The sequence below is a fragment of the Phalaenopsis equestris genome, unplaced genomic scaffold (genome assembly GCF_001263595.1).
Source record: "Phalaenopsis equestris unplaced genomic scaffold, ASM126359v1 Scaffold000711, whole genome shotgun sequence".
Classification (NCBI taxonomy): Eukaryota; Viridiplantae; Streptophyta; class Magnoliopsida; order Asparagales; family Orchidaceae; genus Phalaenopsis; species Phalaenopsis equestris.
Genome location: NW_018165151.1, coordinates 712,130 through 725,152, shown reverse-complemented (window position 1 = coordinate 725,152; position 13,023 = coordinate 712,130). Strand labels below are relative to the sequence as shown.

Below are 13,023 nucleotides of genomic sequence, written 5' to 3'. Positions count from 1 at the left end.
AAGTAAAATGACATAAGTCCCTTTTATAGTCACGTGGAAGAACATATCAATTAGAGATTTTCATATTACAAAAATAAATCGAAGTTCTTAAATTTTAAATATAAATTTAAAACATTCAAAGAAATTTATTACTTAAAAAGTAAATATCAAAATCCATCAATTCTTCGCACCAGTTTGTTTAGAGTGACAAATGTAAATTTAGCTTAAGCTCACAAAGAGCCAACATCATGTTAACTGAATCTCTATAATCACTCTTAAATGATCTAAGGACAACAAGGATGTGCTTGTATCATCTATCAAATTGATTTTGCTACATTACAAATAGCAGTTACAAACAAAACCCTCTAAATGGGTGGTTTGATGTCAAATGATATCATTAAATTGTGGTCAAGACTGTAGCCTACACGCTCTACAATAACTTTGTGATCTGGCCTATGCACAATTAATGAAAGTGTTGTTCAAGTAATAGAGTGATTGAGTTGAAGTTCATTTTCATGATGAATTAGATCAAATTCTCTAATCAAGTTGATTAGTAATCCTAATTCAAAGCAGGTTTCATTTAATGGATAAGAAAACATTTATAATTTTTTTTAAATAAAAAAATAAGGAATTCTTAATTAGAAAGCCTACTTTGAACCAGTGAATAGTTTAAGTCGTCATACTCAGCTCTAGTTATTTTTTATCAGTATAATCATTGAAGGACAAATCTACTATTTACTCTTCGTTAATCATTAAAGTCTCCCAAACTTCCTATTCCACCCAAGATTATAAATTTCTAAAAATGATACTTCTTTATTTTTTAGAAAAATTGAATGTTACCCTACTTTTCCATTAGTTTTTATCAAGATAACTAGGTCAGAATTTATGTTAACATACATATTACCAAAATGAAAGTAAATGAAGATTCCAGATTAATAAAACAACATTACATCTTTTTCATTCCAAACAAAAAATCTAAGAAATAAATATCATTAGCCCAAAGAATACAGACTTAGTTAAAACACAATTTGACACACATATTTTACAAAACACTAACCTAAGAATAAAAATACAAAGTAATGAAAAGAAAAACACTCACAAAATTTCTCAAATATTTTGTATATTCTAAATCTTCCTGTCACTCCACTAATTTAACCCTTTCACTCATTTACACTCACTCTCACAGACTAATAAGAAACTCCCTCTTTACACTCCACCGTCACTCACTAATATTTCATATTATCCATGACTGCTTTAAATTTTTTTGGTCTAGTCCATAACTCCAATTGGCTAGTTCTGAAAAGAAGCAAAAATAGCTCGGTTAGATCATAACGTCGTGGAGCCATGATATAGTTTTGTGAAGCTACTGATGCAACATTGTAGTGATTGAAATTATCAACACAACACTACATTCTCAAGTCGTTGACTTCAAAATACTCCCATTCTGGCATTATGTGTTATTAATATGGTGCTTTGTATGGTGTAACAACACTTAAAATATTGCAATTTGGGGCTATAAAATGTTGTTATAGATCTATGCTCATGGGTTTATCCTAATCTTTGGCTCCTTCAACATTTTTGGTGCTGGAAATATAACACTACAGTGCCAGGTCTTTAGTGCTGCAGTGATCTAACATGACGTTGCAATGTCTTGCATTAAATTTGATATCATATAGTGTCATGATACCACTTGTCTAGTGCCACGATGCTGCAAGTATTTTAGTCTCTTTCTCAAAATTACTATATTATTAATTTCCTAGCATAAAATATACAATAAACAACATAAAAGCATATAGAGTACAACATTCACAGAGAAATGCATCAAACATTTTATGCATTTTCAACACTTAACAATTCTTTTCTTAAGGTATGAAACACGTTATACACTTGATAAAACACAAAATTTTTTTTAAGCTAAGGTTAATTTAAATGTGTCTTATCCACTCAGGTCTATAATGTTTCATTAGATGAAACAACTCATGATAGATAATAATGATATTTCTGTTAGGTTGGATCAACTATCTCAGCTAATTAAGTAAACTTGGCACCATGACCACCCGAGATAATAGAATTATGAGGTTTTGATCAAGTGTATTGCCATTTCTTCTCTTGTTCACTCTAAGATAATGACGAAAAATTTAATCAATTCAAATCATAATCACTACTATTATATGTTGAGTGTGAATACTTGACACCTTTAACGACTAACCTTAATAAAAAATGATATCATATCATAGAGAGGGTAATCAACTTTTTGCGCTTATGGTACAACTCAAACAGTATCAAAAAGTACACACAAAATAATGAAAAAATATTTGGGTTGTTTCGTAACTAAAAAGCTAATTTGACTTTTGAAAATTTAATCTATAACTTAACAAAAACTCTCAATGACAGTCCGGGGCACTAATTTTCGGAGCTCACATAATTTATTTCGAATCAACTCATTCCATTTTTATTCATTTCAAATGAGTATAAGGGTATAACTATATTTTTATCAATATTTATATCAAGAGAATTTTAGGTCATAAGTATTAAAATAATCATAAATGAGAGGGAGACGATTCATATAATGCATGAATCATGCACTTGGTTCCATCTTTGGCTCTTCAATTTTTTCTTTCATTTAAGCTTGATTCATGTATGCTTGACAACAAGTTTTTTTCTTCTATAAGAGCCTTCACCTATAGATTGCTTTATTAATTATGCTGCTTTGTGAAATTGTACTTCTAAGCATAATATATATCATTTATTTTTAAACAACTAATTTTTACCATGGCATAATTTTCACAAGCATAGCTTCATATGATAACTACCTTTGTAAGATAGACTTTTGGATGACATACTTGATGTGGACTAAAAAGCCCAACTCACATGACTTTTACTATTTTTAATATATGACAACATCACATAAAATTTTTCGGATAAATATTACAATAAAACAATAATTTTTGTAAAATATTATTGCAATTCAAAATTATATAGAAGGATAACAAAATTTACTCATTATCTTCACCATAAATTGATCTCATATTCAACGAAAAAAGAAGTTGATGCTTTTGCAATCATATGATCACACTTAAAAATAATTTGTACGTAGGCTTATTGGTCATGCTTAAGAGCTTGAATTGAACTAAATCGAGACAAAAACAATAAAACTTAAGAAGATATCAATTAGTGAGCATCTTAAATGGTATGTCATGGACATTGGAAGTGCATGGTATTAGCATACTTAAACATTTAATTAATTTCTTTTAATTTGTTGGCATGAAAAAAACAAATGTAACAATCATGAATTTTTTTTTTTCAAAAGATCATTAAAACTCCCATATTTAGAGTTGAATAACAATACATTTTGTAACTCAAAAAAGAAAAAAAAATTGTAACTTTTGAACAATTAAGCCAAGGCAATCTAATACTAAAAAAATAATATATAGTAAAATTTTTAAAAAAGTTTTGAGATAATCTAAATTCTTCAATTCTATTGTTTTAAGTCAAGATGAAAGCTTAAAGTCTGTTTTAAAGATCTATTTGTAACAACTTTCTGTTTGTATTATGTTTTATATTGTCATTACAATTCTATATGGGGTATTTTTTTTATAGAAATTTATGTGCTGAAAAACTAATTTTTACAACAAATTCTGTTAAGATGTGATGTATGTAACAAAATAATTATTTGATAATTTTTTTAATGAAATATTTTTAATTAAAATCGTAGTTTTCTAAAAAATTACTTTCCTCATCTCGAGTGTACAAGTACCCTTATAAAAAGCAACAACTGTCCCAAACGGACTCCGAGTCGCTCTTTAAATATATGTTTTGATTTTGTCTATATTTTTATTGAGTGTTAAATAAACTAATAAATTTGGTGTTGGTAGTGGTCACCGACAAATCAAGCATGACAAGACAAGACAACAATAGTGACAGTGGTCGATTGTCTGTAATGACCAGATTATAAGAATCGATTGATGATTGACCTGCAATCAGCAATTATGATAATTAATTTTTTAAAATTATTCTAAATCCATAAAATTAATTATTTTAAAAAGAATGATTTAGTTATAAAAATAAAATTAAAAAAGGCTAAAAATTTTGTTTTTATACATAAAAAATAAAAAAATAAAAACCAAAATGATCCACCCTTCATAATCCTTTAAATTAACTTTTCTTCACCCTTAATAGAAAAGTTCCGCCAGCCTCGAATTTCTCTATACATAAAGCATAAAAATGCTAGAAAGCTACAAATCGATAAAATATAACCCAGTTTTAATAAAAATAAAATCCTAATTTTCTATTACTAGCCCACTAATTTATTATAAAAATGACTCACGGCTCAACAACAGTAAATTGACGGGGGTACAAAATTTGAATTCTTTCAAAACTGCCGACGCGGCCCATCGACGGCACCGCACGACCGTTCTCGCACCCGGCAAGGCATGTCGCCGTTAAGTGACCGTTAAGCTAACTCGCACGCGCGGCCGGCCTCAAATCCGACCCAGAACCTACCGTCTCACGCGTGCGAGCCACCAGCCAAATCTCTGGCCCCTCTCTCCTTCTTTCCCCAGCCCCTGCCCCCAATTCCATTTCTTTTGTATTTTTACATTTTGTATCTTTCCATTTTCTTCTTCTCTCGCTGACGGCAGAGGGATCAGAGAAAGCGTGGCAGCGAAGAAGAGGCGGATCCGGTCCGAGAAACGCTACGGCGAGTAACTCGATTTTCAGTCTGGTTTGCTGAAGGTAGGAGGAAGAGTCGAAGATGTCGACGGAGGAGGAGAAGTTGTTGAAGGAGGCGAAGAAGCTTCCCTGGGATGAGCGGCTCTTTCATAAGAACTGGAAAGTGAGGAACGAGGCCAACATTGACCTTGCCGCTGTCTGCGACTCCATCACGGATCCCAAGGATCCCCGTCTCAGAGAGTTTGGTAAGTACCGATATTTTTTCTTTCACGCTTCGATCTGGTTATGTGCCTTTCTGGGACTTGTGTATCTGATGGTTTTTTACGGACCCCGATCTACTGTAGTTGCTTGGCGCGGAGAATGGATTCTGTTTTAATTATTTTGTTCTCCCTATTACATTCTAGCGGTTCGGTTATGGATTCTCGTTTATTTTACAGAAACCCTTAAGGTTGTGATCATTGAGTATTTGTCCGCATAATTGTATTGGAATTATTGTTCAGGTCCGTTGTTTAAGAAGACAGTGACGGACTCCAATGCGCCCGTGCAGGAGAAGGCTTTGGATGCTCTAATTTCATTTTTGAAGGCTGCAGATGCTGATGCAGGGAGGTATTTCCATTGTCTGATAATCTGCTTTCCTTATGTTGCTAGACTCATTTTGAATTGGTAAACTATTGGTTTGATTGCTGTAATGTAGGTATGCAAAAGAAGTTTGTGATGCAGTTGTGGCTAAATGCCTTACCGGGCGGCCCAAGACAGTGGAGAAAGCTCAGTCTGCCTTTGTTTTGTGGGTTGAGTTGGAGGCTGCTGAAGCTTTTTTGGTTAGTGATTCATCAGCATCATTCTGTTTCTAAAAGTTTAACATGGACACTTGACAATTTCATTTTTCCTCCTTTAGTTTGGACATACAATTTGTAGCACTATTAGCCTAACCAGTGGTTCCTATACCACTCAGTGGTGGAAAGTTTTTTGTTCTTGCAATGTAGTGTTGATTTTGTAGGGATTAAGATACTTTCAATTTTTGGACGTGCTACTTTGTTTTCCTGAACCACAGAAGGAAAAATTCCAGTCTATTAACTAGGGTTATTGTGATTTGTAACAATGTAAACACAGAACTTTTGTATATCGCTCTTCATCTTGGGTAATTGTAAAGGATTTACTTTTATTTATACTATCTTCATATAGTTACACGACAGTGTATGGTTTCTATCAATTCGATTTATTCAACATGTAGCTATATTGACGGATGAAGTATATGAATGTAGTCATTCCTTGAGATTATTTGATGCAATATTTTACTCTACGGTAATGCTTTGCTCCACCTCTAGTTCTCATACCTCATCATCTTCATCAATGTTTTTGTAATTATTCGGGTTGGCTTTATAAATCCTCTTTTATTTATTCTTTTTGTGTGTTTCATAAGGTGTTAGGTCTATTTTATGTACTTTTTTCATAGGTTTTAATTAGTTACTATGTGCTATTATTTTTCATTCATAGATTCTTCCCTAGTAATTCTATATTCTCACACTTTTGGTGTATTTTTTGCCCCGCATATCACAAATTTTTTTCTTAAACTTCAATAGCTTTCACAACATTTTTCTCTAATAAAATTATTTCTTATTTTATTTTTTACTAATTTGTCATACAAACACATTATTTATTTTGACATTTCTTTACAATCAACTTTGCCTATTGGTTACTCATTGTTGCCCAACACTCAAATCTATCCAACAAAATCGGACTACAGGGCTAATTGTAATTCTGTAGCATTAGGTTTAAGTCTCAATGATATGTTATTTTCTACACGATACTTTGGGTATTCGTGTTTTCTCAATGAAATTGTCTTTAACTTTCAAAATTATTTTTTGATTTATATTTTCATTAGTTAGTGCAATAGATCCACAAAAGCTTACTAGAAACCTAGATTTACTTGACCTTTCAACAATATTACTTTATAAAATTATAATTTTAAATTGCAGAAATGCAATACTTAAAGAGTGGCTAGTATCTAATCTATGATAGATTTTGGATGATATCATAACCGTGTTCTTTGAAAAGTAATTTTAATATTGTTCACAAATTTCTAGTTTGAACTTGACATGACCCAAAGGAATCATTGTGTCATTAATGCTTTAAAACAGAGGCTGAAATACAATTTAGAGGGAGTAGAAGAGACTAATAAACTCTTGGCATCCTTTTTTTTAGTTTTATTTGAGTTTCTCCTAGTTTAGCATTTGAAGGGCTTCAATGATATATGTGATTCAACTCAAATGTGCACCTTGAAATGGTTGGCAAAATGAACAGAATAGCAACGAAGTTTTGCTTATATTAAATAAATTGAGTGGAAAGTTTAAAAGATTAATTACATTGCGGAATGTAGTAGTTTATTGTATGTTAGAAAGGATGGTATTAATGATTGGGTCAGGATAATATTATGTAGATATTTGAGGTATAAAATTATATGGATGAATAATATCAGTGATAACACAATTGCTTTTAAGATAATTTTCTTTATGGACATTATACATGTGGCTAGTTCTTATGCTTATCATGTTCTATTTGAAAATGGCTTCAAAAATCAATTGTAGGAAGAGGTTGATGAACTATTACTATGAATATTTGAGGAAGAAATAGCATTTATTTTAGGTGATTTGAACGAACATAAAGATTCTTGTAGGATGGGCTATTAGAGGATTCATGATAGGTATTGAATTAGGGATAGAAATGCAATGGTAGAAGTTATATAAATACATGTAATAATTGAGAAGAACAGCCATTTAGGACTTGTTTTATAAAATTAGAGCTACCAAATCATAGATAGACTTCTTTATCATTTAGAAAGATGAACTTCTTTGTTGTAATGATTAGAAGTTGTTTTTTGGGAGGGTTTAATCATAAACATATAATAATAGTTATGAATGTATATCATTATTGAGAAAACAATCTAAATAACCAATTACTGCTGGGCAAGGTGGTTGAATTTGGAAGGTATGGCATTGTTAATTTTTCAATACTTGCTGTTTGGAGAGGAAATTTAAAATTCTTTGGTTGAACTGAACTTAAAGCGAGATAGGATAGCAAATTTCATTTCAAAGTTATAGCTTAAATCTCAAGTTATTCGAGAAATATACTGCACACAAAGGAGATTGGTGATTGGAGTGAGAAGACTCAAAAGGTTGTTGAAAACAAGTGTGCTTTTAGAATTACAAAATTGGCTACTGCTTGTGCTTATAATAATGATAAACATATAATAATAGTTATGAATGTATATCTTGCTAATAAGAAAACAATCAAAATAACCTATTACTCTTGGACAAGGTGGTTGAATTTGGAAGTAATGACATTGTGAATCTTTAAGACGCGTTGCTTAGGGAGGAAATTTAAATTCTTTGGTTGAAGAAGAACTTAAAGTGAGATAGGATAGCTAATTTCATTTAAAAGTTATAGCTTAAATCTTAAGTTGTTCCAGAAATATATTACACGCAAATAAGGAGATTGGTGATTGGAGTGAGACGATTCAAAAGGTTATTATGAAAACAATTTTGCTTTTAGAATTTGTTACAAATTTGAAAACTGTTAAGTTTATAATAATAAATTGAAAGTTTTGTGAAGGCTATAGTGAGGAAAACATAAGACACTTAATGTTTTTATTTATAATAGCGTTGGTATTAAGGAAGAAGGACAAATAAAATATAAAATAGCCAAGATAAGAGATAAATGATTTATATACTTGATGATTTGATCTAAACTTCTTAATTCTAAACACAAATCCACAATAAGAGGCTAGGGAAGATTTAGAAAGTCCTTTTTTCTAAAGGTTCTTTCAGGATCTATCAATCAACTAATAAAATGTCTCTTGTCATGCCTAATTTTGTGGATGAATTTTTTTTAATTTAATATTATTCTTTGTTGTTTACAAAAAGTAGTTGGAGTCTTTTTGGAGGTTCTCTAGCCATCTATCAATCAATTGAAGATATCTCAAACATTATCAATGTTTAAAATGACTTTTCTTTTTTATTTAGTTTTATTTTTTGTTATAGACAATTGGCATTTTTTTTTCCTCTCTGAAGTTTTATAGACAATAATTTGGGATGGATTTTTCCTTCTTTATAAGTTATAGCTAGCATTGTACATTGAATCCTTCCTGTAGTTTTGATTTTAAAACCTCTAAACAACAACAAATTGATATAATATGCCAATATTTTGTTGTAAATAACAAAACAAAACCTTTTTGTTGTGTTGGACAACACAATTATTGATTTTGCTTCCTTAATTTTTTTGTTGCCCTAGATTTGCTGAAAATAACATGTAGAAATTCATTGTCTTTGATTTGCAAGACTTGGTTGGTATCTAGTGTTTGCTGGGAATTTTGAAGGCTATTTTGGTAATCTGATGACTTTTCGCAAGATTTAGAGGACGTGTTAGCACTAGCACATTTTTTGTTGCAAAAGGTTTGGCGGGCCTCTAGGGCAAATGGAGGAACAAACAATTAGGTCAAGAGAAGGAGAAATTATAAGTGGTAGAAAATTAGGGAGGATTGAATTGAATTTTATTGGAGAAATTTAGCCTATTTATTGGTAAACACAAATTAGGATAATTCTTTTTCCAACTCTAAACAAATTCTACAAAAGAAGCTAGGGAAGATTTAAAAAGGCCTTTTTTTCTAGAGGTTCTTTCATGATCTATCAATCAATTAATTAAATGCCTGATGTCTTGTCGGATGCTATAGATGAATTTTTTTTTTATTATTTAGGATTATTCTTTGTTGCATACAACAAATAGTTGGAATCTTTTTGGGGTTTCTCTAGTGATCTATCAATCAATTAAAGATATCTCAAACAATATGTAATGTTTAAGATAACTTCTCTTTTTGATTTGGAATTATTTTTTTGTTATGGATAACCGACAATTTTTTTTTTCTCTCTGAAGTTTTGTAGAAAAAGTTTTGGGATGGATTTTTCCCTTCTTTATAAGTTATAGCTAGCACTGTAGAACTCCTATTTTTGATTTTAAAACCTTTAAACAACAATAAATTGATACAGCCCATTTTTTGCTATAAATAACAAACCGAAACGACTTTTTTGTGTTGGACAACTCCATTACTTATTTGGTTGCTGCACAATTTTTTTATTGCGCTACATTTGCTGAAAATAACGTGTTGAAAATTCATTTTCTTTGATTTGCAAGACTTGTTGGTATCTTTAGTGATTGTTGGAAATTTGAAGGTTGTTTTAGTAGTCTGATGACATTTTGCAAGTGTTAGAGGAGGTGGTAGCACTAACACATTTTTTTTTGCAAGAGGTTTGGCTGGCTTCTAGGGCAAAGGGGGAGCATATAATTAGGTCAAGAGAAGGAGAAATTAAAAGTGGGGAAATTTAGGGAGAATTGAATTGAATTTTATTGGAGAAATTTAGCTTATTTATAGGTAACCAAAAATTAGGATAATTCTTTATCAAATTCTAAACCAATTCCACAAAAGAAGCTAGGGAAGATTTATAAAGGCTTTTTTTTCCAGAGTTTCTTTCATGATCCATCAATCAAATAATAAAATGACTCGTGTCTTGCCTAATGTCACAGATGAACTTTTTTTCTTTGATTTAGGTTTATTCTTTGTGGCGTACAAGTAGTAGTTGGAATCTTTTTGGAGGTTCTCTAATGATATATCAATCAATTAAAGATATCTCAAATATTATCTGTTGTTTAAGATTCATTTCTTTTTGATTTAGGATTATTTTTTGTTATGGACAACTGATAATTTTTGCTTTTAACTCTCTGAAGTTTTGTTTACAACAATTTGGGATGGATTTTTCACTTATTTATAAGTTATAGCTAGCGTCGTGCAACAACTCCTAATTTTCATTTTAACTTCTAAATAACAACAAATTGATATAATATGCCCATGTTTTGTTGTAAATAACAAACCAAAATCTTTCTGTGTTGGACATGGCAATTATTCACTTGATTGTTGTGCGAAATTTCTGTTGCCTTGCATTTAGTAAAAATAACATGCAGAAAATTCATTGTTTTTGACTTGCAAGATTTGGCTGCTATCCAGCGGTTGATGTAAATTTGAAGGTTGTTTTAGTTGTTTGATGACTTTTTGCAAGTGTCAGGGGACGTGGTAAACTAGCACATTTTTTGTTGCAAGAGGTTTGGCTGGCCTCTAGGGCAAAGGGGGAACAAACAATTAGGTAAAGAGAGGGTGAAATTAAAAGGCGTAGAAAATTAGGGAGAATTGAATTGAATTTTATTAGAGGCATTTAGTCTATTTATAGGTAACCATAAATTAAGATAATTCTTTGTCCAATTCTAAAGAACTTCCACAAAAGAATCCATTGAATGTTGTAGAACTACGCAACGGTTGCTGTAACCACAATTCCTTATCAAATTAAGATATTTCTTTGATTTAAGAAGGTAATTTTTCTAGAGGTTCTTTCATGATCTATCAATCTATTAATAAAATGCCCAGTCTTGCCTAATTTGTTAGATAAAATTTTTTTCTTTAATTTAGAATTATTTTTTATTGCGTATGACAAATAGTTGTAAACTTTTTGGAGGCTCTCTAGTGATCTTTCAATCAATTAAATATATCTCAAACACTATCTAATGTTTGAGATGACTTTTTTTTTTTAATTTGGGATTATTTTTTTCTGATTGGTACCTGTCAATTTTTGTTTTTTTTCTCTATGATGTTTTGTAGAAAACAATTTGTGATGGTTTTTTCCTTCTTTTCAATTTATTGCTAGCAATGTACAACAACTCCTTCCTCTAGTTTTGATTTAAAATCTCTAAAAAACAAGAAATAGATATAATATGCCCATGTTTTGCTGTAAATAACAAACCAAAGCCTTTTTCTTTTGTTGGACAACACAATTACTCATTTGGTTGCTGCACAACTTCTATTGCACTTCATTTTCTGAAAATAACATGCAAAAAATTCATTGTCTTTGATTTGCAAGACTTAGCTGGTATCTAGTGGTTTCTGGGAATTTTGAAGCTATTTTAGTAGTACGATATCTTGTTACAACAGTCAGAGGAGGTGGCAGAATTAGCAAGTTTTTTATTGCAAGAGTTTTAACTGGCCTCTAGGTCTAAAGGGGTAACAGACAATTAGGCCAGGAGAGGGAGAAATTAAAAGGGGTAGAGAATTATGGAGAGAATTATGGAGAATGGAATTGTAATTTTTTTTTTTTGAGGAATTTAGCCTATTTATAGGTAAGCACAAATTATGATAATTCTTTATCCAATTGTAAACAAATTCGACAAAAGTGAACTCTATTTATGCATGATAATTTTTATTCATCTAAAATATTCTTGAATCTCAATGTTGTGGGCAATCCATAGTCATCACCTAACTCAAGTTCCAATCTCTTCATGGTCCGGTGCCTAAATTGAGGATTTTAATAGCCTACTTTGAAGTGGACTGTTAGATTGACTATCCCTTTCTTGATCTGATCCTCAAATCACTTTTATCAAAGCAGATGCTTTAGAAACAATGATTATATGACCTTAGTCATGGGCGATGATATTAGAGAAAGTTGATTTTTTTAAAGCAAATATTAATTTAGAATTTTAAGCATTGAGTGTCTTTTTAAAAGGATAGTGAAGTCAATAATGAGGCTTTTTATGTAGATTGATACATAAATGAAGTGGAGTTTGTGAAACCTCTTAAGTACAATGAAGCTAAACTCTTAAGCATCAAGGTGCCTTTTGGTTTAACTGTTGGAATTTCATTAGGAACTTCAAAGTTAAGCGTGCTCTTATGGGATCATTCTTGGGATGGGTGATCTCATGAGAAGTTACACCAATGGGGCAATCACGAGGCCATTAGGTCAAAGTGAACAAAATTTTGATTGATAAGAGTCCGAGTTGTTATAAATGGCATCTGAGTGTTGGACGAGCTTGAAGATGAGAATTAAGTGTCATATACAAAAGAGTGCTATACTATGAGACTTTTTTCTTCATTCCTAGATGTGAAAAAGTATTACATGGTGAGTGCCACCCATTGAATATTAGAGGCCACCTATAGAATTGTATATGCCTAATTTTTGGTTCTAGGCTTAAAGTACTAACAAGGGCATTAGTTAAGTGAGGGAGATTGTGAAATCCTTCAAGTAGAATTAAGCTAAACTCTTAAGTATTGATGCATTTTTTGGTGTAATGGTTAGAATTTCATTAGGAACTCTAAAGTTAGCGTGCTTTTATGGGAGCGTTCTTGAGATGGGCGACCTTTTGGGAAAGTACTCCAATGGGGCAAAATCGTGAGACTATTAGGGCATGGCGGGCAATATCTTGATGGATAAGATTTATTCGGGCTATCACAGAGTTTGCGGTGAAGAAGATGCATAAAGGTAAATTTTTAGGTCCAAATGAAAT

General features: G+C 31.3%; 1 protein-coding gene across 4 annotated transcripts in view; it reads left to right on the top strand.

Moving 5' to 3' along the window:
* Positions 1-4,555: 4,555 nt before the first annotated feature.
* LOC110030381 (protein MOR1) overlaps positions 4,556-13,023 on the top strand; it is a 56,699-nt gene continuing 48,231 nt past the window's right edge. For all 4 annotated transcript variants that reach the window (XM_020733063.1, XM_020733061.1, XM_020733062.1 and 1 more), the window contains exons 1-3: positions 4,556-4,895; positions 5,151-5,256; positions 5,345-5,468. In XM_020733063.1, the coding sequence (XP_020588722.1) occupies positions 4,733-4,895; positions 5,151-5,256; positions 5,345-5,468 (393 nt within the window). In that variant the 5' untranslated portion in view covers positions 4,556-4,732. The remainder of the gene's footprint in view (positions 4,896-5,150; positions 5,257-5,344; positions 5,469-13,023) is intronic.